Raw genomic sequence first — 22,791 nt, 5'->3', positions numbered from 1 at the left:
ATACCCAGCCCTAATCTTACATAGTTTTCCTCTTTCTCTCTCACTTGTCTCCCCCTTTGTTCTTTTGTCTCTCGCTCTCCCTCTCTTCCATTGCGTGCTGTGGAGAGACCTGTCTTTCTCCTCACACTCTTGAGTAAATCACGAGCTCTCACTCCTCTGTCACATGAAACACTCTGACGAGAAGAAGAGCTCAGAGACACACATTTCTCTTCTTTTTTTCCCCTTCACTCACCGCTCAATTCTCTCCTTTGGTTGCAGCTGAATGCGAATGGGAAAATGATACGCTTCCTGAGTCCTGACTCTGTCTTGGGACGTGCCTGCGAGCCAATGTTATTGGGTTCAAAAGCCATGGCAGGAAAGAATCAAGTCAAATGTGAATGTTGTTGTAGCTTCATTTAAACCATATTTAAAAAGTGGTAGTGTAGTTTTGTCTCTGTTCAAATTGGAAAATGCATTGAATCAAAGTGTTGTATCAAATAGTTATGGTCTAACCTCCATCGATGCAAGATCATTAGTCTTTGTATGGGATCCTGGATAGCACTTAGGAACTGTTTCTTCACCTGGGCCATGTGGAAAAAACGATGATGATAACAGCTCCACATTCACAGATGCACCCCTCCTTCCCCTGAGCAGCGACAGCCAGCCAGTTCCTGCTCATGCCTCAGTCATATTCATTCACACCACCAAATAACACAGTATGTGCGGTTGATTTTTAATAACACACTAGTCTCAGGAATGTCTTAGATCCGCAAAGACAAAGGCGTGATGACTCGGAGCGAGTGACTGCCTCTCTGTCGAAGGAGCGTCAACGGGCGATACCAAGCCCACCAAATGAGCCATTGCAGAACGACGCTATACGCTCTGCTAATGAACTCCAAGGCGGTGCTTTATAAGGGGGGGAAAATCCAGTGGAAAAGAGAAGAAAATCCTGGTTATGATCTCAGCCCTAAACCTTTGTGCTCTGCTGCAGTGTAGTCATGTGGAACAGTCACCTAACCACAATGCTTCTCCAGGAGACGTACACTCCCCAGTTAATAGCACTAGCAGACAGCACACATACACACGCACACACGCACACGCACACACACACACACACACACACACACACACACACACACACACACACACGGACGAACACACCCATACATGTACCAGCTCTGCAGAATGCATTAGTCCCATGCATCGTTTGCACCTAGGGTACGTCTTGTCAACATGGCCTGGGTTTAGATGGAGGAGGCAGATATGAAGGAGAGGAGTTACAGTATAACATATAAATTGATCATTAAACTAGAGAGGTCCAATAAGCATTATAATACAGGTGTGAATTAAAAGCCCAGGGGGGGCGTCTGGCTAGTGTAGAGGTAAAAAGCACTCACCTACTACTACCACTGCGGAGACCAGGACCGGGTTCAATTCCCAATAGCGCTATACCTCCGGCTTGGTCAGACGTTCCTACACAGTTTGCCTTGTCTGCGGGTGGGAAGGAGGTGGGTATGAGTCCTGGTCGTTGCACTAGTGCCTCCTCTGGTTGGTCGGGGGGGGGACCTGTCCGGGGGAGGGGAACTTGGGGGAGTAGCGGGATCCTCTCACACACTACGTCCTGTCAGTGAAACTCCTTGCAGTCAGGTGAAAATAAGCGGCTGGCACATGTATCAGAGGAAGCATGTGCTCGTCTACAACTCTCCCCAGATCGGCAGAGGGGGTGGAGCAATGGCCGGGACAGCAGGGGGCATTGGCCAAGTACAATGCGGGAGAAAATGGAAGAAAAATCCTAAACAAACTTGATTAAAAGCTGATACCATGTGTGGATAGCAACATCCAGTCAAGCAGTTACAACTGACTCAGACGACCTCTGGCTGTCAGATGAGCTGATGTCAGGAAGATTTAGTGCGGTCTTGTATGAGGCTGTGATGAGAGGGACAAACCCTCATCCCCTTAAGGAGGATGTGTTTACCTCGACGTGAAAGACATCCCATAAACTCCCTCATCACCTGAATGAGAATGTGTTTACCTCAATGTGACAGACATCCCAAAAACTCAGGATGTGTTTACCTCAATGTGACAGACATCCCAAAAACTCCCTCATCCCCTTAAGGAGGATGTGATTACCTCAATGTGACAGACATCACATAAACTCCCTCATCACCTGAATGAGAATGTGTTTACCTCAATGTGACAGACATCCCAAAAACTCCCTCATCCCCTTAAGGAGGATGTGATTACCTCAATGTGACAGACATCACATAAACTCCCTCATCACCTTAAGGAGGATGTGTTTACCTCGACGTGAAATACATCCCATAAACTCCCTCATCACCTGAATGAGGATGTGTTTACCTCAATGTGACAGACATCCCAAAAACTCCCTCATCCCCTTAAGGAGGATGTGATTACCTCAGTGTGACAGACATCCCATAAACTCCCTCATCACCTAAATGAGGATGTGTTTACCTCGACGTGACAGACATCACATAAACTCCCTCATCCCCTTAAGGAGGATGTGATTACCTCAATGTGACAGACATCCCATAAACTCCCTCATCACCTTAAGGAGGATGTGTTTACCTCAATGTGACAGACATCACATAAACTCCCTCATCACCTTAATGAGGATGTGTTTACCTCGATGTGACAGACATCACATAAACTCCCTCATCACCTTAATGAGGATGTGTTTACCTCGATGTGACAGACATCACATAAACTCCCTCATCACCTTAATGAGGATGTGTTTACCTCGATGTGACAGACATCACATAAACTCCCTCATCACCTTAAGGAGGATGTGTTTACCTCAACGTGACAGACATCACATAAACTCCCTCATCACCTTAAGGAGGATGTGTTTACCTCGACGTGACAGACATCCCATAAACTCAGGATGTGTTTACCTCGATGTGACAGACATCACATAAACTCAGGATGTGTTTACCTCGATGTGACAGACATCACATAAACTCCCTCATCACCTTAAGGAGGATGTGTTTACCTCGACGTGACAGACATCTCATAAACTCAGGATGTGTTTACCTCGACGTGACAGACATCCCATAAACTCAGGATGTGTTTACCTCAACGTGACAGACATCCCATAAACTCAGGATGTGTTTACCTCAACGTGACAGACATCACATAAACTCCCTCATCACCTTAATGAGGATGTGTTTACCTCGACGTGACAGACATCACATAAACTCCCTCATCACCTTAATGAGGATGTGTTTACCTCAACGTGACAGACATCACATAAACTCCCTCATCACCTTAATGAGGATGTGTTTACCTCGACGTGACAGACATCCCATAAACTCAGGATGTGTTTACCTTGATGTGACAGACATCCCATAAACTCAGGATGTGTTTACCTCGATGTGACAGACATCCCATAAACTCCCACCAATAACTTTGATTACAGCGAGGTTACAGCCTGCCCTTTGTGGCCATCAACTCCAAATGATTTTGAATGCAGGAATATGCTTTTTCATTCACTCTAATTGACCCATATTGAATCTAAACTATGAATTATAAATCTCAAACTTCAGTAACCCTTTTCCCTGATTTCTGAATCCAAGTACCCCCTTTACCCAACGACTACATTTTGCTTAGAAAACGGCAAGAGAAAACTGTAGCATATGATGCAATGAATGAATGATAACCCTAAACCCACCTTTTGAAGAATATAACAATATAAAATAAGAAATGCAGTGAAAGAGTTGCATTAGTGCCTCCTGAGCAGATTTATTTTAACGTTTCATTTATTTTCATGATTTATTCTGACATTTTCCCATTTCCCCCCTTCTCTCAAGTACCCCCTGCAGTACCTCCACGTACCCCTAGGGGTATGCGTACCCCAGTTTGGGGACCACTGCACTAGAAGTGGAGTGTGGAATAAGAATGTGTAGACTATGGGGATAGGTGTGTGTGTTCTGTGTGGCTTGGCCTCATGCTGGGCTCATTTCACAACATCAAAAGGGCTTTGTAGAACCCCCACTCTCACCCATAAATGTTACCCAAAAGCTGGGGTAGCTTTACCCTAAGGTGTGTGTGAGTATGTATGTAGGTGTGTCTGCCTGTGTTTCTATAGTATGTCATTGACCTGATCTCCTGTTGCCACGCCGGCCTGTCGTCAGTTCAAACTGTCCCTATGTTGTCTCTCCATCCTCTGTCTGTGTCTGTGTAGACTTAGGTTGTCTCTCCATCCTCTGTCTGTGTCTGTGTAGACTTAGGTTGTCTCTCCAGCCTGCCTCTGTGTCTGTGTAGACTTATGTTGTCTCTCCAGTCTGTGTCTGTGTCTGTGTAGACTTAGGTTGTCTCTCCAGTCTGCGTCTGTGTCTGTGTAGACTTAGGTTGTCTCTCCAGTCTGTGTCTGTGTCTGTGTAGACTTAGGTTGTCTCTCCAGCCTGCCTCTGTGTCTGTGTAGACTTAGGTTGTCTCTCCAGCCTGCCTCTGTGTCTGTGTAGACTTAGGTTGTCTCTCCAGCCTGCGTCTGTGTCTGTGTAGACTTAGGTTGTCTCTCCAGTCTGTGTCTGTGTCTGTGTAGACTTAGGTTGTCTCTTCAGCCTGCGTCTGTGTCTGTGTAGACTTAGGTTGTCTCTCCAGTCTGTGTCTGTGTCTGTGTAGACTTAGGTTGTCTCTTCAGCCTGCGTCTGTGTCTGTGTAGACTTAGGTTGTCTCTCCAGTCTGTGTCTGTGTCTGTGTAGACTTAGGTTGTCTCTCCAGCCTGCGTCTGTGTCTGTGTAGACTTAGGTTGTCTCTCTAGCCTGCGTCTGTGTCTGTGTAGACTTAGGTTGTCTCTCTAGCCTGCGTCTGTGTCTGTGTAGACTTAGGTTGTCTCTCCAGTCTGCATCTGTGTCTGTGTAGACTTAGGTTGTCTCTCCAGCCTGCGTCTGTGTCTGTGTAGACTTAGGTTGTCTCTTCAGCCTGCGTCTGTGTCTGTGTAGACTTAGGTTGTCTCTTCAGCCTGTGTCTGTGTAGACTTAGGTTGTCTCTCCAGTCTGTGTCTGTGTAGACTTAGGTTGTCTCTCCAGCCTGCGTTTGTGTCTGTGTAGACTTAGGTTGTATAATCACATTTGGAAAGAGGTTACGCCCCGTTTCTCCCTTGCTTTCTATTCCTCTCTCTGTGTCTGCAATCCTAAATCCTCAACTCCCACATCTTTCCCAGTTTCCTCTCATTCTCCATCTAGTCTACTCTGAGCCCACGGTAACTCGAGCGCACTTCTTCATCTGCCAGGAGAAGTCTGACGACGAGCCAGGCTCGTCTGTCGTTTACAGTGTGGACTTGCTCTCCTCGTGCTGCCTGCCGTGTGAGTCTGCATGTTGCTGCCTGCTCCCAGGCCTCTGGTTAAAGACCACTGTCACTGTGTTCTCATGGTGAGGTAGTGGAAGGCCTCCTCAGGACAATCCATCATGCCATGGATTCAAACATTTTGACCCCCATGGCCTCACGTCGTTTCATCGACGTCACTTGAACTTTTCTGCCTGACTTTCACTGGCTGAGGAGTGAGGATGTCCCCGCTGCGTTTAAAGTGATCTAGTCCCCCCTAATTACGTGGTGGCCCAGACTCCCTGGCAGTCCACACCTAATTACTTCCATGTGCGCAGACTTGGCTCAGCAGCACAAAGAGGGCCTCTCCTTTCTCTTCTTTCTCCTCTACTCTCTTTGATAGATTTGTAAAACGGCGTTGAAGCTTTGTTCAAGCTTCCCTCGCTGACTTCACACATTGGCGGCTCCAAATGGAAACGGGAGGCAACTGTTTTAAAACTTTGATGTTTAATAGCATCTCTGACTCCTTTATAGCAAATGATCCCACAGGCACAGGGTCAAATGTGTTACTAGTGCGTCCTGTTTTCTCTCCTAAACTCTGTTTGGCTCTCATGTTTTGATTTGTCACTTGCTGTGGACAGAGAAGTGTACATCCCCAACGCAATTATTTCATTCGGGTGAATACAGTGAATCTACAGGGTCTTAATCAGGGTGGATGGGATACCTTTGTCTCTTGTGATTTAGGCTGGTAAGACGGGTGTATTTTTACAGAAACATGTTATGTGTTATTTGTAGCAGCAGTAATAATAGTAGTTGTAGTAATAGTAGTACTCATAGCATTTATTTTATTTGTTTCACCACTTTCTCTACTCTCTCTCTGGGTATATTATGTGATTGTATTTCCCCAACTCAGCTCTCTCTTTCCTTTGATTGTTCTATTGTGTGCATGAAAGAACTGGACTTGAAATAAACACAATGGGACACTTAATAAATCAGTCACAAATACTGTTTATGCCACAAACTCTTTCTTGCTAGGAGGCATCCCATACACCTCAACACCTTTCCCATATGGATGGTAAAAAGCGGTCAAACAGATTGCTGCCGTCACCTGCTTCCCTGCAGCAGACAGCCTGCTGATTATCATGTGATTTGACCATGGTACAATTCAAAGTGATTTTTTTTTTTTACTTGCCTCCACTCCTGCCAAGAGCTGCTCAATTGAGCCATATTTATGAAGTTTTGAAGTATGGTAGTGCTCAACTAAAATCAGCGGGCAGTTGGAATGATCATAAACCTCAGTCTGACTCTGAAGGAAACTAATCCAAAATCAGCAGGGACTTATAGAAAGTATCCTGGCAGATGTGACATCTCACATTGTGTTCCATATATTAAGTATTATATATATGTATGGGACGGTATGCTAATTTCGATAAGCAGGACGAGTTCACTGGTCGATACGATGCAGTAAGTAAAGGTTCAGTGACAACAAAGTGTGACTGTCACTGTGCAGAATTATGTTTATTTCTGAGCTACCAGAATGTAAAAAACAATTGGACAAGTCATTAATGAGAGGATGTGAAATTGTGATGGACGAGCCGTCTCATTCGTGACCAATAAAATGGAGCTAACATCGCAATTCATTGTTTTGCCCCACAACACCTTGTATTTGTCACAATGCGATATATTGAATTTCGATATGAATCATATATAACTCGTCCTTAATCTTGAGTATTACATGCTGTTGGTTTGTAAGTCACCCGTGTCCCTCTCCTCTGATGTGATTCATACACGTCATGCTGTGGGCTTTTTCCTCTGTGATCTGTCCGGCTTTGGTACTAACGACGCCTCTCCTCTCCTCTCCTCTCCTCTCCTCTCCTCTCCTCTCCTCTCCTCTCCTCTCCTCTCCTCTCCTCTCCTCTCCTCTCCTCTCCTCTCCTCTCCTCTCCTCTCCTCTCCTCTCCTCTCCTCCCTCCCTCCCTCTCCGTCTGTGCAGTGGTGTGTCCGCTGACGTGTATGAATGGAGGTGTGTGCAGCTCCAGGACGCACTGCCTGTGCCCGCCCGGCTTCACCGGCCGGCTGTGCCAGTTTCCTCTCCAGCAGATGCAGCAGGCCCAGGCGGCGCGCGGCAACAAGCAGCCCGTCTTCCCCCTGTCACTGAAGCCAGACAGCTACAGCCACGGGGAGCAGACGGTCATCGGACGCACCCAGCTGGCACAAACACAGTCCATCTTCACCCTGCCCCTGTCACAAGGAGGGCACCACTCATCAGAAGGTATCGATCATCACAATGATATGTTTATTTACACAGCACCATTCATACATAGAATGTCTTGTCTAGTCTTGTTTATTTATATAGCGCTTTATCACAGTCAAGTCTCAAAGGGCTTTACATACCACACTATATCATACACTTATACATACATACATACAGACAGACAGACAGACAGACAGACAGACAGACAGACAGACAGACATACATACATACATACAAACATATAATTATACATACATACATACATACATACATACATACATACATACATACATATACATACATACATGCATGCATACATATACTTATACATACATATACATACTACACATCTTAAACATATTAGGTCATACATACATACATACAGTACATACATACTGTGGTGATCCTGGGTTTTCGCTAGGAACTGATGTGTGGGGTTGTTCCTGGGGAACGGTGTGTTAGTGGGACTTCCTGTCTGAGTGTGATGCTGGTCGAGATAAGCGAGGGAGCTGAGAAGATGTGTGTCAAGCTAGGAGCGTAGCAACCGCCGAGAGTGTCGCTGAAAGCTGTGAATAAAAGCCTGTACCCACCGTAAGTCTCCTGTTCCTTGACGATGCAGAGGTCGTTACAATACATACATACATGCATACATACATATACTTATACATACATACATACATACATATACTTATACATACATACATACATACATACATACATATACATACTACACATCTTAAACACCAATACTACACATCTTAAACATATTAGGTCATACATACTTCATATACATTGTTTACGGCATGGTGGCTGTCTGAGTGGTGGTCCCGGGTTCGAAGGGAATCTACCGCTACACTACCAGGACTCCCATTAATTAAAATAACTTTTAACAGGATAGGAATAGCCCACTATTCCAATAACAGCAATTCTAAAAATGACAAGCACTGTTGTCAAAACTTCAGCCTCCTACAGTTGGTTTTCGAGCGACAGTGAAACTATATTATTGTTTTGTGTTTTATTCCTCCGATGTCTACCTTTTCTCTCCCTCCCCTCTCGTTCCAGTGCAGATTAATGTCCGCGTCCACCACACGTCCGACACCTCGGTAGTCATTCACCCCCTCGACCCGTCGGACGGCAAGCCCCCCCTCAAGGCCGTGACCCGCTTGCCTCTGCAGAGGCACAAGCCAAAGGGGCGCTGCTTCCAGGAGACCACGCCCAAACAAGCTGTGAGTCTCAGCCATTATCTTACTGCCCAAAGTTCATTTCATCAATTCCGCCCATCACATGTCGTGTCTGTCCCGCTGCTGCAGTGCAACAGCACCCCGCTGCCAGTCCTGACCAACCAGGAGGATTGCTGTGGAAGTGTGGGGAATTCGTGGGGACAGAACAAATGCTACCAATGCCCCAAACTGCCAAGTGAGTTACAACGTCTGATCAACATATCTGTTTTACTTTTACCTTTCTTTTCACCATCTTTTTCTTTTCTTTTCGGCAACTCAAATTTTTCTTTTCCGGCCTCCTAGGTGTCACACACTATTGATTGACTCTTATCTGATCTGTCAGATAAGATGAGAAGGTGCAACACCCCCTCCTCGCCCAAACTAATGTTTGGCAGATGTTTATCTGATCTACATCTAGCATCTGTGCCAGAATCATTGTGGAGCCAGAAAAGTCATGCATTCCCAGCAATTTATACCTTCCACCTCGAGAAATGATGGCCCTGCATCAGAACAATCAATTGATACATGTATGAAAGTGTGTGTGGCTGTGCAGATGGGGGTTAGTGGTGGGGAGGAGTGGGGAGTGTGTGAAAGGTTGGTGGGAAGGAGAAAGCGGAAGAAATTATGGGAATTCCGTGCAGACAGTGAGACAGAAGGAGAGAATGTGGAAAATAACGCTCTGCTTAAGCATGTTCCTATGGGCCTGCCCAGTGGAGGACTGTCATCACATTGCTGGAGATTGAATTTCAAGAAAATCCTGGCTACTCACTTTTTTTTCCACTCCGCTTTTATTCCATCTCTCAGTTCTGACTCAGACAATACGGCCTTTGACAAAACCCGATAGGTCTGGATTTTCTTTAGACAGCGGGCAGCTGAAGTATTGTCTGGAAAGCATGGCGATTTCGCTCATACCTATTTTGAAGTGACTCTGTACAATGAAATAGGCAAGAGAAACTGGGAGCTTGAAACAGGCAAGAGAAACTGGGAGCTTGAAACAGGCAAGAGAAACTGGGAGCTTGAAACAGGCAAGAGAAACTGGGAGCTTGAAACAGGCAAGAGAAACTGGGAGCTTGTTGCCCATTCAGCTTTCAAACATCTCCACCAAAACATTCTGACATGCTTCTACTTCCATATGGAAAGTAGAAACAAATTTTTTCTTTCTCCTTGTTTGTGATTTCTTTCTTTGTTTTTATTTTTATTTTGGTTTATTGGTTTGTTACCCTGTACCCCTGTTTTTGCTGTATGTTTTTGTTTGTTTTTCCAAACTTGTTTGTTCAATTTCATGAGAGATTTTGACTTGAAAGAGATATGAAACTTCCACCCATAACAGACTTGGCCCGTCTGCCTTCCTCTACCAATTTGCCTCCTGAACCATGTTTGGAATGTTTGGTATTTAGATTTAGATTGAATATTACATTTCTTTTTACAGTTGAAACCTTTGAGGGTCATTTCAGTGTTTCACCATTCACAGACTGCTAACACACAGATTAACCCCAGCATACCAAGCTCTGTTTGATGGATGCACTCCAAAGCACCTTACAACAGAGGCCTATATTTTAGCACGAGTGGCCCTGGTAGGAATTGAACCCCTAACCCAGTTTTAGTGCCTTCCATCCATTTACTGTAGCTACACAGACTCACAAGATGCCTGCGTATACAATACGTCATCATAGATGTCACCATGTGAACGCATTGATTAAACATACTGTGAATGGTAAAGATAACCGTTAAATGTCCCCATAAAGTTCTTATTATTTATTATTATTATTATTATTATTATTGACCTTTATTTATACTCGGAAAACCCATTGAGGACGAGTCCTCATTTACAACGGTGCCGAGTAAAAGAAACAGATAAAATACATAAAACAATTATACAAGAAAACAAGATTACAAGAGAGAAGTAACAATAACATTATGAACAATAAAAATACAAAAGCAGGAATAGTAAAGAACATGAATTAAATTAATTAAAGCAATTACACTCAAATCTCACTTGGCACGCAATACGTGATCTAAAATGGCTTAGGGAGGGCAAAGTAAGTTATTTTAAAAGCTGTTGAAGGTTGTTCCAGGCAGAAGGGGCACAGTAACATAAAGCAGACTTTCCAAGTTCAGTATTTACATGAGGCACTTGAAGCAGAAGATAATCTGAAGAGCGTGTTAACTGATTATTTGACTGCCATGAAAAGAGTTAGGAAATATAAAATGGAAATTTACCAATTAAGGCTTTAAATAGAAATCAAAACAGATGGTGATCACGCCTTTGAGAAAGGGACCCTGACCGTGTTCAATCTTTAACATTCCTATAGGCTGGAGCGGAGGACTTGCAGCTCTTTAGAATTTCAAGCCTCGAAAGGGTTTAAATCCATTTGTAAGACTTTATTTGTCTGCCTATAGAGAGTGTATTTGTAACATTTCAACAGCTTTATTAGTTGACATTCAACTCTGTAGATGTTTAACAGATTATCTTTAGAGTATTATGTAACAATTTGTGAACATACCTCCATATTCTCAGAATACATTGTAATTTAGTAGCTCCAGGTGATAATCAGGTGTGTGGAATGGGAAGCAAACAGAATCTGTTAAACATCTACTGTACTGACAAAGCGAAACAGTTGAATTGTTGAATGTCAACTAATAAGCTGTTGCAATGTTACAAATACTCTGTAGACTCTCTATAGACGGACTATCCAAATAAAGTGTTACCATCCAGGGTAATAATAGGTCTTCAAGCTTCTTCTGAAAGAGAAAAGAGACCTGAACCTGATTACCATGATCAAAAATGGTAATCCATCACGAAACCAATTGAGGTGCTCTAAATATAAAACTAAAACTTGAAGCCCCCTAACATCAGCACTATATATTCATTATACCTGGCTGTTCCACCTATGCCGCTATCCTTCCTCTGTCAATGTCTCAGGACCGATTTTCTGCTATTTTTACTATAAGTCGTTTATTCCCAAGGGTGATTCACATCTGTCTGCCTGTCCTCCACCTCCACCCCTGCTCCCTCGCTCCTCACCTTCCCCTCCTGACTGGGCCATGTCTCCTCCTCCCTCTCCTCACCTCCCCCTCCTGACTCAGCCATGTCTCCTCCTCCCTCTCCTCACCTCCCCCTCCTGACTGGGCCATGTCTCCTCCTCGCTCTCCTCACCTCCCCCTCCTGACTCAGCCGTGTCTCCTCCTCGCTCTCCTCACCTCCCCCTCCTGACTCAGCCATGTCTCCTCCTCGCTCTCCTCACCTCCCCCTCCTGACTGGGCCATGTCTCCTCCTCCCTCTCCTCACCTTCCCCTCCTGACTGGGCCATGTCTCCTCCTCCCTCTCCTCACCTCCCCCTCCTGACTCAGCCATGTCTCCTCCTCGCTCTCCTCACCTCCCCCTCCTGACTGGGCCATGTCTCCTCCTCCCTCTCCTCACCTTCCCCTCCTGACTGGGCCATGTCTCCTCCTCCCTCTCCTCACCTCCCCCTCCTGACTCAGCCATGTCTCCTCCTCCCTCTCCTCACCTCCCCCTCCTGACTGGGCCATGTCTCCTCCTCGCTCTCCTCACCTCCCCCTCCTGACTGGGCCATGTCTGCTCCTCGCTCTCCTCACCTCCCCCTCCTGACTCAGCCGTGTCTCCTCCTCGCTCTCCTCACCTCCTCCTCCTGACTCAGCCGTGTCTCCTCCTCGCTCTCCTCACCTCCCCCTCCTGACTGGGCCATGTCTCCTCCTCGCTCTCCTCACCTCCCCCTCCTGACTGGGCCATGTCTGCTCCTCGCTCTCCTCACCTCCCCCTCCTGACTCAGCCGTGTCTCCTCCTCGCTCTCCTCACCTCCTCCTCCTGACTCAGCCGTGTCTCCTCCTCCCTCTCCTCACCTCCCCCTCCTGACTGGGCCGTGTCTCCTCCTCGCTCTCCTCACCTCCCCCTCCTGACTGGGCCGTGTCTCCTCCTCGCTCTCCTCACCTTCCCCTCCTGACTGGGCCATGTCTCCTCCTCCCTCTCCTCACCTCCCCCTCCTGACTCAGCCGTGTCTCCTCCTCCCTCTCCTCACCTCCCCCTCCTGACTCAGCCGTGTCTCCTCCTCGCTCTCCTCACCTCCCCCTCCTGACTCAGCCGTGTCTCCTCCTCGCTCTCCTCACCTCCCCCTCCTGACTGGGCAATGTCTCCTCCTCCCTCTCCTCACCTCCCCCTCCTGACTGGGCCATGTCTCCTCCTCCCTCTCCTCACCTCCCCCTCCTGACTCAGCCGTGTCTCCTCCTCCCTCTCCTCACCTCCCCCTCCTGACTGGGCCGTGTCTCCTCCTCGCTCTCCTCACCTCCCCCTCCTGACTGGGCCATGTCTCCTCCTCGCTCTCCTCACCTCCCCCTCCTGACTCAGCCGTGTCTCCTCCTCGCTCTCCTCACCTCCCCCTCCTGACTCAGCCGTGTCTCCTCCTCCCTCTCCTCACCTCCCCCTCCTGACTCAGCCATGTCTCCTCCTCGCTCTCCTCACCTCCCCCTCCTGACTGGGCCATGTCTCCTCCTCGCTCTCCTCACCTCCCCCTCCTGACTCAGCCATGTCTCCTCCTCGCTCTCCTCACCTCCCCCTCCTGACTCAGCCATGTCTCCTCCTCCCTCTCCTCACCTTCCCCTCCTGACTGGGCCGTGTCTCCTCCTCGCTCTCCTCACCTCCCCCTCCTGACTGGGCCATGTCTCCTCCTCCCTCTCCTCACCTCCCCCTCCTGACTCAGCCATGTCTCCTCCTCGCTCTCCTCACCTCCCCCTCCTGACTGGGCCATGTCTCCTCCTCGCTCTCCTCACCTCCCCCTCCTGACTCAGCCATGTCTCCTCCTCCCTCTCCTCACCTTCCCCTCCTGACTCAGCCATGTCTCCTCCTCCCTCTCCTCACCTCCCCCTCCTGACTCAGCCGTGTCTCCTCCTCCCTCTCCTCACCTCCCCCTCCTGACTCAGCCGTGTCTCCTCCTCGCTCTCCTCACCTCCCCCTCCTGACTGGGCCATGTCTCCTCCTCCCTCTCCTCACCTCCCCCTCCTGACTGGGCCGTGTCTCCTCCTCGCTCTCCTCACCTCCCCCTCCTGACTCAGCCGTGTCTCCTCCTCGCTCTCCTCACCTTCCCCTCCTGACTGGGCCGTGTCTCCTCCTCGCTCTCCTCACCTCCCCCTCCTGACTCAGCCGTGTCTCCTCCTCGCTCTCCTCACCTTCCCCTCCTGACTGGGCCATGTCTCCTCCTCCTCAGATGCATCAGTCAAGCAGACTATAGTGGAGGACTACGGCTCCACCTGCCCACAGGGCTATAAAAGATTCAACAGCACTCACTGTCAAGGTAACGCGTACGATGTAGCTGACAGTATCACCCATCAGAACACATTTTGTGACGTGTGCTAGCTGTAGCGTGAAAATGACTTCAAGAAAACTAAAGAAAATCATGTTGTTATTAATTTGCTACTTAAAAGAAATGCGAGTTTCCTGTGTTACAAACTTGCTACAATCCTTAATTGCTGTCATCTCTTATGTCAAAATAATAATATCTACCTCTGCTGCCCTTTTCCCCCTCACCTTGAAGACATCAACGAGTGCTCCATGCAGGGTGTGTGTCAGAACGGAGACTGCCTGAACACACTGGGAAGCTTCATGTGTTCCTGTAAGGCTGGTTTGGTGCTGGACAGGAACAGATGTGTCGGTGAGTAAGAGAGGCCTCTCCGCTCTGCTCGGCTGCTCGCCTCGCATCATCAGCCTGTCACACTCACAGTGTTCAACCAAGAGAAAGCAGATCTTTTTGTCGGATTCTCCTGTTTTCCCTATTGGCATGCTGTACCCAGTTGCACCCAGTTGAACATCTTGAAGGGTTTCATACCAAAATGGGGTATTCAACATTTGAGAAAATTTGCTTATTCTGTTATTACAAAATAATTGCTGACATGACAGTAAACCACAATAGAGGGAATGCACGTGACGTCACGGACGCGACAGTCAGTGCGGGTACGCCCACTCAGCTGCAGTGAGTGTCAAAACGTCTAAACAAGCCAGGTGGCGCCGCCGGGTCACAGTGTTTAGCGTTCAGCTTCCGCGAGAAAACAACGAAAATGGGAAAGTGCTGTTGTGCCATTGACTGTAAAAATAGATTCAACAAGGCGTCGGAGGTATCTTTTTACAGGCTGCCGAAAGCTAATGAAACGGTCCCGGTCTTCTCTGCAGCTATCCAGGGTTTCAATGAGGGCTCATTCATTCTCTGGCTGTGTTTTACCTGCACAGATATAACGTTACATGAGTGACAGTGTTCACTATGATTGAACAAAGCTAGCGTGTGTTAGTGACAGCGTATGTTATATTTTTCTTAATAAAGGTTGTAATAAAATAAATATTTACCTCTCCACATACAACCAGAATATCCATTGCTGTCCTCGTTACTTTAATGTCGCCAACAAATCCAGCCTTGAGTACGACCACGCGTCCAGGCTCTTGTATGCTTTCATGCTTTGGTTTGTGTATTTCCCCGGCGTCGATATTAAGTACATATAAATGTCAGGAAACCCTATTCCTGGCCACATGTCTACGTCCATGGACCACTGGTTCTTTGGCAAGCTGTAAGGGTCACATTCGAGTGCAACTGCCTTTAATTTAAGCAGATAATCGTTTATATTAGCCGTGGTTTCGCTACTACCCCTGGCGGAAGCCACGTTTGTTTTGGAAATTTGACACTCAGTGCTGCTCAGTCCGGCTGAGGGGGCGTGTTCGGGAGGGGGCGTGGCGTCGGTGCATTCCCTCTATACAGGTATGGCTTAGAAGTAAAGTTAGCTGATTTTTAAAATCATCTGTTTTTGTGGAGTTTGTGTAGACAGATGATTCAGATGAAATCCTTATGTGTGTGTCAGAGTCTCCGGCTGAACAGGCTCAGTGTTTCCTGATGGTGTCGGAGGCGGGCCGCTGTGAGCACGCCCTGCCCACCACGCTCACCCAGGAGATGTGCTGCTGCACGGTGGGCGCGGCCTGGGGCAGCGGCTGCGAGCGATGTCCTCAGGTGGGCACAGGTGAGTGGAAGGAGATGAGTGGTGGGCGGCCGGGGAAATGCTTTGAGGATTTCTGTGACGTCAGATAACCTGCAGTCCCAATTACTAGGCGTTTTTACAGTATGCCATGATATGTGGGACATTATGGGCCCTATCGTCGTACGGCGCTATCGTTTGCGCAGCCGTTTGCACACCTCTTATGCTGTCTTCCCTGCGTCTTAAGCTATCGTCTGCCTCCACCATCCAGTTTTGCGCTGGAATCTAAGCGCAGACACGGGTGTAGGCGTGGCCCAGGCGTGTCCGTGCGCCTCTTAGCCTATCATCTGCCTCCCGCAAGTGTCATTTTGCACTCTGGCGAAGATACCATCGCCATGTCCCGAGCGTAAACACAGGTTTGGGCGTTGCCCGTGCCAAAATAGGCATTCCAGCGCAATGTGTTAGAAAAAAGGGCAATTTTAACACCACCAAATAGCAGGTCTTAGCGCAAAAAAAACACTACGCCTCTCAGTGCAGTGCAGTGCAGGAAATCCTCGCTTGGATACATTATGCACGGCATGGATGTCTCTCTCTCTCGCCAAAACCTCGCGCACACACACACTCTTCCCTACTCAGAATGCCACGTTGATTTTCAACTACAGCCTACATTGCAGAAAAAAACACCTTGATTTAAAAATGAGAATTCGTTTGTCATGGTATTATTAGGCTACATAATTCCAGACCATACAGGTCTGTGGTGTGAGGTAACAGTAGATTGCTTTTGAGAAAGTTGTGCCGGCCAGTAGGCTATGCAGTAACCTCTTTCCCTGCAATTGCACCATGCAACAATAGCTTAACCCGAGTGGACAATTCTGATATAGGCTATTGAAAAAGGCTAGAATTAAAATCTCACACATCCCTACACTATTAAAGAAACAAACATTTTTAAATGTGTATGTTATAGCCTGCCCTATATGAACGAAACGACTAATTACAGTAAGCGCACGCTTCGGGACATGTGGATATTCACTGCGTAACTGCGCGGCAGCCCTTTGGTGTGTTTCAAATGGATCGTTCCATCAGCATCAATTTTCGTTAGTTTCTAATGGTTTATCTGAATCCGAACTGGTTCAGAGGATGAATCTCTCCCTCTCTCTTCCCTCTCTCTCTCTCTCCCCCTCTATCTCGCTCCCCTCTCTCTTTTCTCTCTCTCTCTCTCTCTTCTCTCTCTCTCTCGCTCCCCTCTCTCTTTTCTCTCTCTCTCTCTCACTCTGTCCCGCAAGAAAGAAGCTGCTGTCACAGACGTGACTGTGGCTTTTAAGGGGAGTGGACTGGACATGATCTCACACATGTGAATACTGTTTTGGGTATAAACACGCCTATATGGAGGTTTGCGGGAGATGACGGCAAGCGCAGCGGCCCGACACGCCCACAATTAGGGCTTTGCGTGGCGCTATTCCAGCGCAAAACGGGCGCTAACACAAAATTACCGCCGTTGCGACGATAGAGCCCTATGTTGTCTAGTAGACCATTCAGAAAAGAGCATCATCAGTTTGATAGTTTAAAGAGCATAAATTATGTAATTCAAGATAAGTCTGCCTTTTTATTGAATTCAAGAAAAGTATGCCTTTTTATTATGCCTCCGCCGGCGATAGTCAGGCCGGAGGCATTATGGATTCGGGTTGTCCGTCCGTCCGTCCGATGTTCTTTAACGCGATATCTGAGGATCGCCTTGATGGAATTTCTTCCAATTTGGCTTAAACGTCGACTTGGACGCAAGGATGAACTGATTAGATTTTCGTGATCAAAGGTCAAGGTCACTGTAACCTCTCGAACGCCATTTTCAACCTTGTTAACGTGATATCTCAGAAACGCCTTAATGGAACTTCTTCAAATTTGCCTCAAACGTCCACTTGGACTCAAGGATGAACTGATTAGCATCAAAGGGTTGGAATTGGGGGGTTAGATCACCAAATGATTCCAGAGCGCGGCACTGCTGCTGCTCACCGCTCCCCCAGGGGATGGGTCAAATGCGGAGAACAAATTTCACACAGGTGTGTGACAATCATTGGGACTTTACCTTTACTTTAGATTTTGGTGGTCAAAGTTCAAGGTCACTGTGACCTCACGACTGCTCGTTTCATGCTCATTAACGCGATACCTCAGGAACGCCTTGACAGAATTTAATATAATTTGGCTCAAACGTCCACTTGGACTCAAGGATGAACTGATTACATTTTGGTGGTCAAAGGTCACGGTTACTGTGACCTCACAAAACCATTTTCAAGCTCAGTAACGCCATATCTCAGTAACACCTTGGCAGAATTTCTTCACATTTGGCTCAAACGTCAAAGTCTAGACAGACATGGATGTCGACTGCTCACTTGTTGGCGGAGGGCATATGTCCATGGTGCGGTCTGTTATGTCTGAAGAACAGGTGAACCACAACGTGCTGTTCAACGTTTTATTAACAACGGCTGCGAGTCGTACACGCTTAAACTCTCATGCTGCCTAGTCTCTAGCAAGCTTAAACTCCCACTGTCAACAGTCCAAACGTACACTTACGGTACTGTCGTAACACTCTTAAAGGGCCAGTCGCACTGACATGGCGCATACACAACACGGTCGTTCTAGTTTCATATTTTATACAGTTCAATTTAGATTCTTGAAACTTGATGAGCATCACCAGTTTAAATTGTTTAAAAAGCATATATACCAGTAGGCCTAAAAAAAACTACGTAAATTTGGGTCGCGACTTTATGGCTTATGTGGATTGTGAGGCTAGACCAGTGAAGAACCGCTGCTCTATATCAACTACTGTCATGACATTAAATAAAATATTCAATGTGGGTGGATTGTTGTTGTATGCATCCAAGAAGCAATTTTTGGTACTTGCAAATATCAAAGGCGCAAGTTGGGGAGGGGGGGGGGGGGGGGGGGACTACATATTATTGGGCATGATACTGTAGCCTGTGTATTTTTGCAAAATGTGAGATTCTGTCTTTAATGTCCATAGTTTGTAAGCATCCCCTCTTTCTCTCTGTGTGGTGTTCAGTGGCCTTCAGTAAGATCTGCCCTGCTGGGAAAGGCTACTTCCTCCAGGAGAGGAGAGAGACTGTGGCCTTCAGTCCCTACGGCTTCGAGAAGGGCATCCGCAAGCCTGACAAGAAGCAACAGGAGGGTAAGTCCACAAATACATTACACACCACTCAGGATTTCTCTAAGGCAGCAAACATTACCAACATTACTTTGCCAGTTCTGTTCATAGTTGTTTAAGTAATACCTTTCTATCCGTTCTCCTTACAGAAATCAAGCCGCCGGTAAGACATCATTTCTGTGGCTTATACAGGAATAATAACAGCTTTTAGTTATTTTTTTTAGCTCTTGTAAGATTTGATCATGTCTTTCGACCAGGAGAGGCCGCCAGAGACGAGCACCGCCGCACATCAGGGTCCCACCACCACCAGTCCTCGAGTTCCTGGTAAATTCACCGCCAAACAACAACAACCATACTCCATATGGGCTCTATCGTCGCAAAGGTGGTCATTTTTAGCACCCGTTTTGCGCTGGAATAGCGCTGCGCAAAGCCCTAATTGTGCGCGTGTCGGCCCGCTGCGCTTGCCGTCATCTCGTGGAAACCTCCATATAGGCGTGTTTATGCCCAAAACAGTATTCACACGTGTGAGATCATGTCCACTCCCCTTAAAAGCCACAGCGTCACGTCTAGACTGTGACAGCAGCTTCTTTCTTGCCGAGTGCCGTGTGCAAGCAGAGGGACAGAGTGAGAGAAAGAGAGAGGACGAGAGAGAGAAAAGAGAGATGGGGAGAGCAAGAGAGGGGAGAGAATTGGAGGATGAACCAGTTCAGATTCAGATAAACCATTAGAAACTAACGAAAATTTGTGCTGATGGAACGATCCATTTGAAACACACCAAAGGGCTGCTGCGCAGTTACGCATTGAATATCCCCATGTCCCAAAGTGTGTGCTTACTATAATTAGTCGTTTCGTTCATATAGACTATTACACATTTAAAAATATTCGTTTCTTTAATAGGGTAGGGATGTGTGAGATTTTAATTCTAGCCTATTTCAATAGCCTATATCAGAATTGTCCACTCGGGTTAAGCAGCTATTGACTGCGGTCACGCCATCCGCACTGTGGAGAAGCTGGACTTGCATGCGTGTAATTGCAGGGAAAGAGGTTACTGTACTGGCCGGCACAACTTTCTCAAAAGTAATCTACTGTTATAGGCCTACACCTAACACGACCTGTATGGTCGGGAATTATGTAGCCTAATAAAACCATGACAAACAAATTCTCATGGCGATGGTATCTTCGCCAGAGCGCAAAATGACACTTGCTGGAGGCAGATGATAGGCTAAGAGGCGCACGGACACGCCTGGGCCACACCTACACCTGTGTCTGCGCTTAGATTCAAGCACAAAACTGGATGGTGGAGGCAGACGATAGCTTAAGAAGCAGGGAAGATAGCATAAGAGGTGCGCAAACGGCTGCGCAAACGATAGTGCCGTACGACGATAGGGCCCTATGACTCCAACAATAGAGCATGTTGAAACATGAGCGAAAATGTAAGAGATACCTCGACATGTTATTTTTCTTCACCAGTCACAATATGGAGGATGTTTATTTATCAGTGTTTCAGTTAACCATAAATTCATGTTAGCACAGCAGCTAACATTAGCACATTATGTTAGCCGAATACGGCTACGAATGGTGTGAACGAATAATGATTCTGTGAAGCGCTTTGAGCACTTGGAAAGGCGCTATATAAATCCAATCATTATTATTATTATTATTATTAAATAGGGCTGGGGCGCGTAAGCGTAAGCGTGGGTGAGCAGGGCTTACCAGCGCAATGCATTGTGGTCCAGTACAACAATCGCGGCTAGGCTAGTAGTTTTGTAAACACCTAGACGACAAACACACATCAACGCATAATATTAGCTTGCTTCATAAGCTTCTTCCTTCTCCCCCGACAGTCAAAAGCGTGCTACTATTTTGTTGAAACGGCCAAGAGATCAGCTAAACATTAGCTTGCCTCATTTTCTTATGTGGAGAGGCAGCCACACCAAACTCCATTCATCTGGCAGCTAAATGTGGCCCTGTCTATCGGTAAATTGAATACTGCCAGAACATAATTTACAAACCTTACGAATCATTAGGCGCCACTCTCCAATTCGGCATACGTATTATCTCCCAAGAAGCACTTTGTGATGTAAAATCACAATGTATTTTGCTGTTAGAGCACTGTGAGAATCACCAGCGAAACATTTTAATATATTTGGAATGTGTGCTTCTTACTGGAGTATTGGAGTATGTGTATGCCGAATTTGAGACAAGCTTACAAGTATTCATAAAAGGTTCATGTTTCCAAAAGGCTTGACGCAAGACTCATTCATTCTTCATTCTGAGTCTCGAAGGAGCTCCACGCTAGTTGCAGGCTCCGCTAAACTGGCCGTACGCTACTTACCCGTTAGCAATCCCAATAAAACAGTACCTACCTCCCGCACAATGTTATGAAGTTTTGCATAATCAGTATTCCCAAATATTGTGTAGTTTCCAATATCGAGCCCTTATCGAGCCCATGTCCAGGGCGCCAGGAGAGAGAGGCGACCAGCTGTAGAGCTCCGTGAACTTCGTAGAGAAATAGGTCTTTTTTTAGTAATTTCGTTTTGTTTATAATTTCGTTGCTTCTATCCGCTTTGTAAATATCTAGTGTATATATCTGTATTTTTATACAGTGTACATAGTAGCGTATGTGCACTTTTTGGCAAAAGAAAGAGCGCAGTAGCGTGGAATACTGTTGGATTACCGTGGACCATTGTTCTTGCTGCGCGCCCCCCCCCCCCCCAAATGGAGGACAAAGCCGACGGCGACAGCAATATCAACAGCGCCAGCAACGCCACTGTGCACAGATACAACAGGGACGCGCTAATAAACATCAGAAATGCGCGAAATCACCCCTACCAAGACTGGTCGGCTCCCGACCTCTCTGAATTTCCTGAACTTAAACTGCAACGGAAGAGAGGAAGGCGAGGGGGTCTGCTCGCCCGCCTGAGGAGACGAGCGAATAAACCACCACTGCCCAGCATTCTTCTGGCTAATGTACAGTCACTGGAGAATAAAATGTGTGAACTCAGAGCACGGGCACAATTCCAAACGGACATAGCGAGCTGTAACGTCCTGTGTTTGACTGAAACCTGGCTTTCACCTGAAACAGCGGACCATGCCATCACAATCCCCGGGTTCAGCGTCCACAGAGGAGACAGGGACGCGGAATGGTCTGGAAAAGCGAGGGGCGGCGGCGTTTCTCTGATGGTAAATAAGAACTGGTGTGTGAATATCACTAACATCGGGACGCACTGCACAGCGGACTTCGAATACATAATGCTTCAATGTGTACCGTATTACAGCCCGAGGGAATTCACATCAGTCACCCTCGCTGCAGTGTACATCCCCCCACAGGCAAACGCCACAAACGCACTCAGGGAGCTACACCGCGCGATCAGCGCACAGGAGGTTAAACAGCCAGAAACAGCCCTAATAGTAGCAGGCGACTTCAACAGGGTAAACCTGAGGAAGAGAATGCCCACCCTCTACCAGAACATCAACTTTTACACACGGGGAAAATACACACTGGACCAATGCTTCTCAAACATCCTCCATTGCTACAACGCTACACTCCGCCCCCCCTTCGGCAAATCGGACCACGCCTCCATCCTGCTCGTACCCAGGTATCATCAAAAGCTCAAACAACACCCCCCAGCCTTCCGAACCGCCCACTGCTGGTCAGACCAATCAGAGGACATCCTGAGGGACTGCTTTGATCAAGTGGCATGGGAGGAGTTCAAGGGTGCAGGGGACCTGGATGAATATGCAGAAACGGTAGCAGGCTTCATAAAAAAATGCACAGAGGACATAGTCCCAACAAAAATAATCAAAATAATGCCAAATCAGAAACCCTGGATCAATAGTGATGTTCGGGCTGCCCTTCACGCCCGGACCACCGCCTTCAACTCTGGAACACCAGAGGAATACAAGCAGACAAGATATGCCCTCCGAACCA

At 47.2% G+C, this 22,791-nt stretch overlaps 1 protein-coding gene across 3 annotated transcripts in view; it reads left to right on the top strand.

Moving 5' to 3' along the window:
• The window catches only part of ltbp3 (latent transforming growth factor beta binding protein 3), a 66,980-nt gene that overhangs the window by 14,529 nt on the left and 29,660 nt on the right, over positions 1-22,791 (top strand). For 2 of the 3 annotated variants that reach the window (XM_083634537.1, XM_083634535.1), the window contains exons 2-10: positions 7,257-7,535; positions 8,580-8,743; positions 8,828-8,933; positions 13,957-14,043; positions 14,284-14,400; positions 15,593-15,748; positions 18,759-18,884; positions 19,010-19,023; positions 19,118-19,184. In XM_083634537.1, the coding sequence (XP_083490663.1) occupies positions 7,257-7,535; positions 8,580-8,743; positions 8,828-8,933; positions 13,957-14,043; positions 14,284-14,400; positions 15,593-15,748; positions 18,759-18,884; positions 19,010-19,023; positions 19,118-19,184 (1,116 nt within the window). The remainder of the gene's footprint in view (positions 1-7,256; positions 7,536-8,579; positions 8,744-8,827; positions 8,934-13,956; positions 14,044-14,283; positions 14,401-15,592; positions 15,749-18,758; positions 18,885-19,009; positions 19,024-19,117; positions 19,185-22,791) is intronic. The other variant, XM_083634536.1, reaches the window with a different exon arrangement.

The sequence above is a fragment of the Poromitra crassiceps genome (genome assembly GCF_964638095.1).
Source record: "Poromitra crassiceps genome assembly, chromosome: 1".
Classification (NCBI taxonomy): Eukaryota; Metazoa; Chordata; class Actinopteri; order Beryciformes; family Melamphaidae; genus Poromitra; species Poromitra crassiceps.
This window is presented reverse-complemented; position numbering and strand designations above follow the sequence as displayed.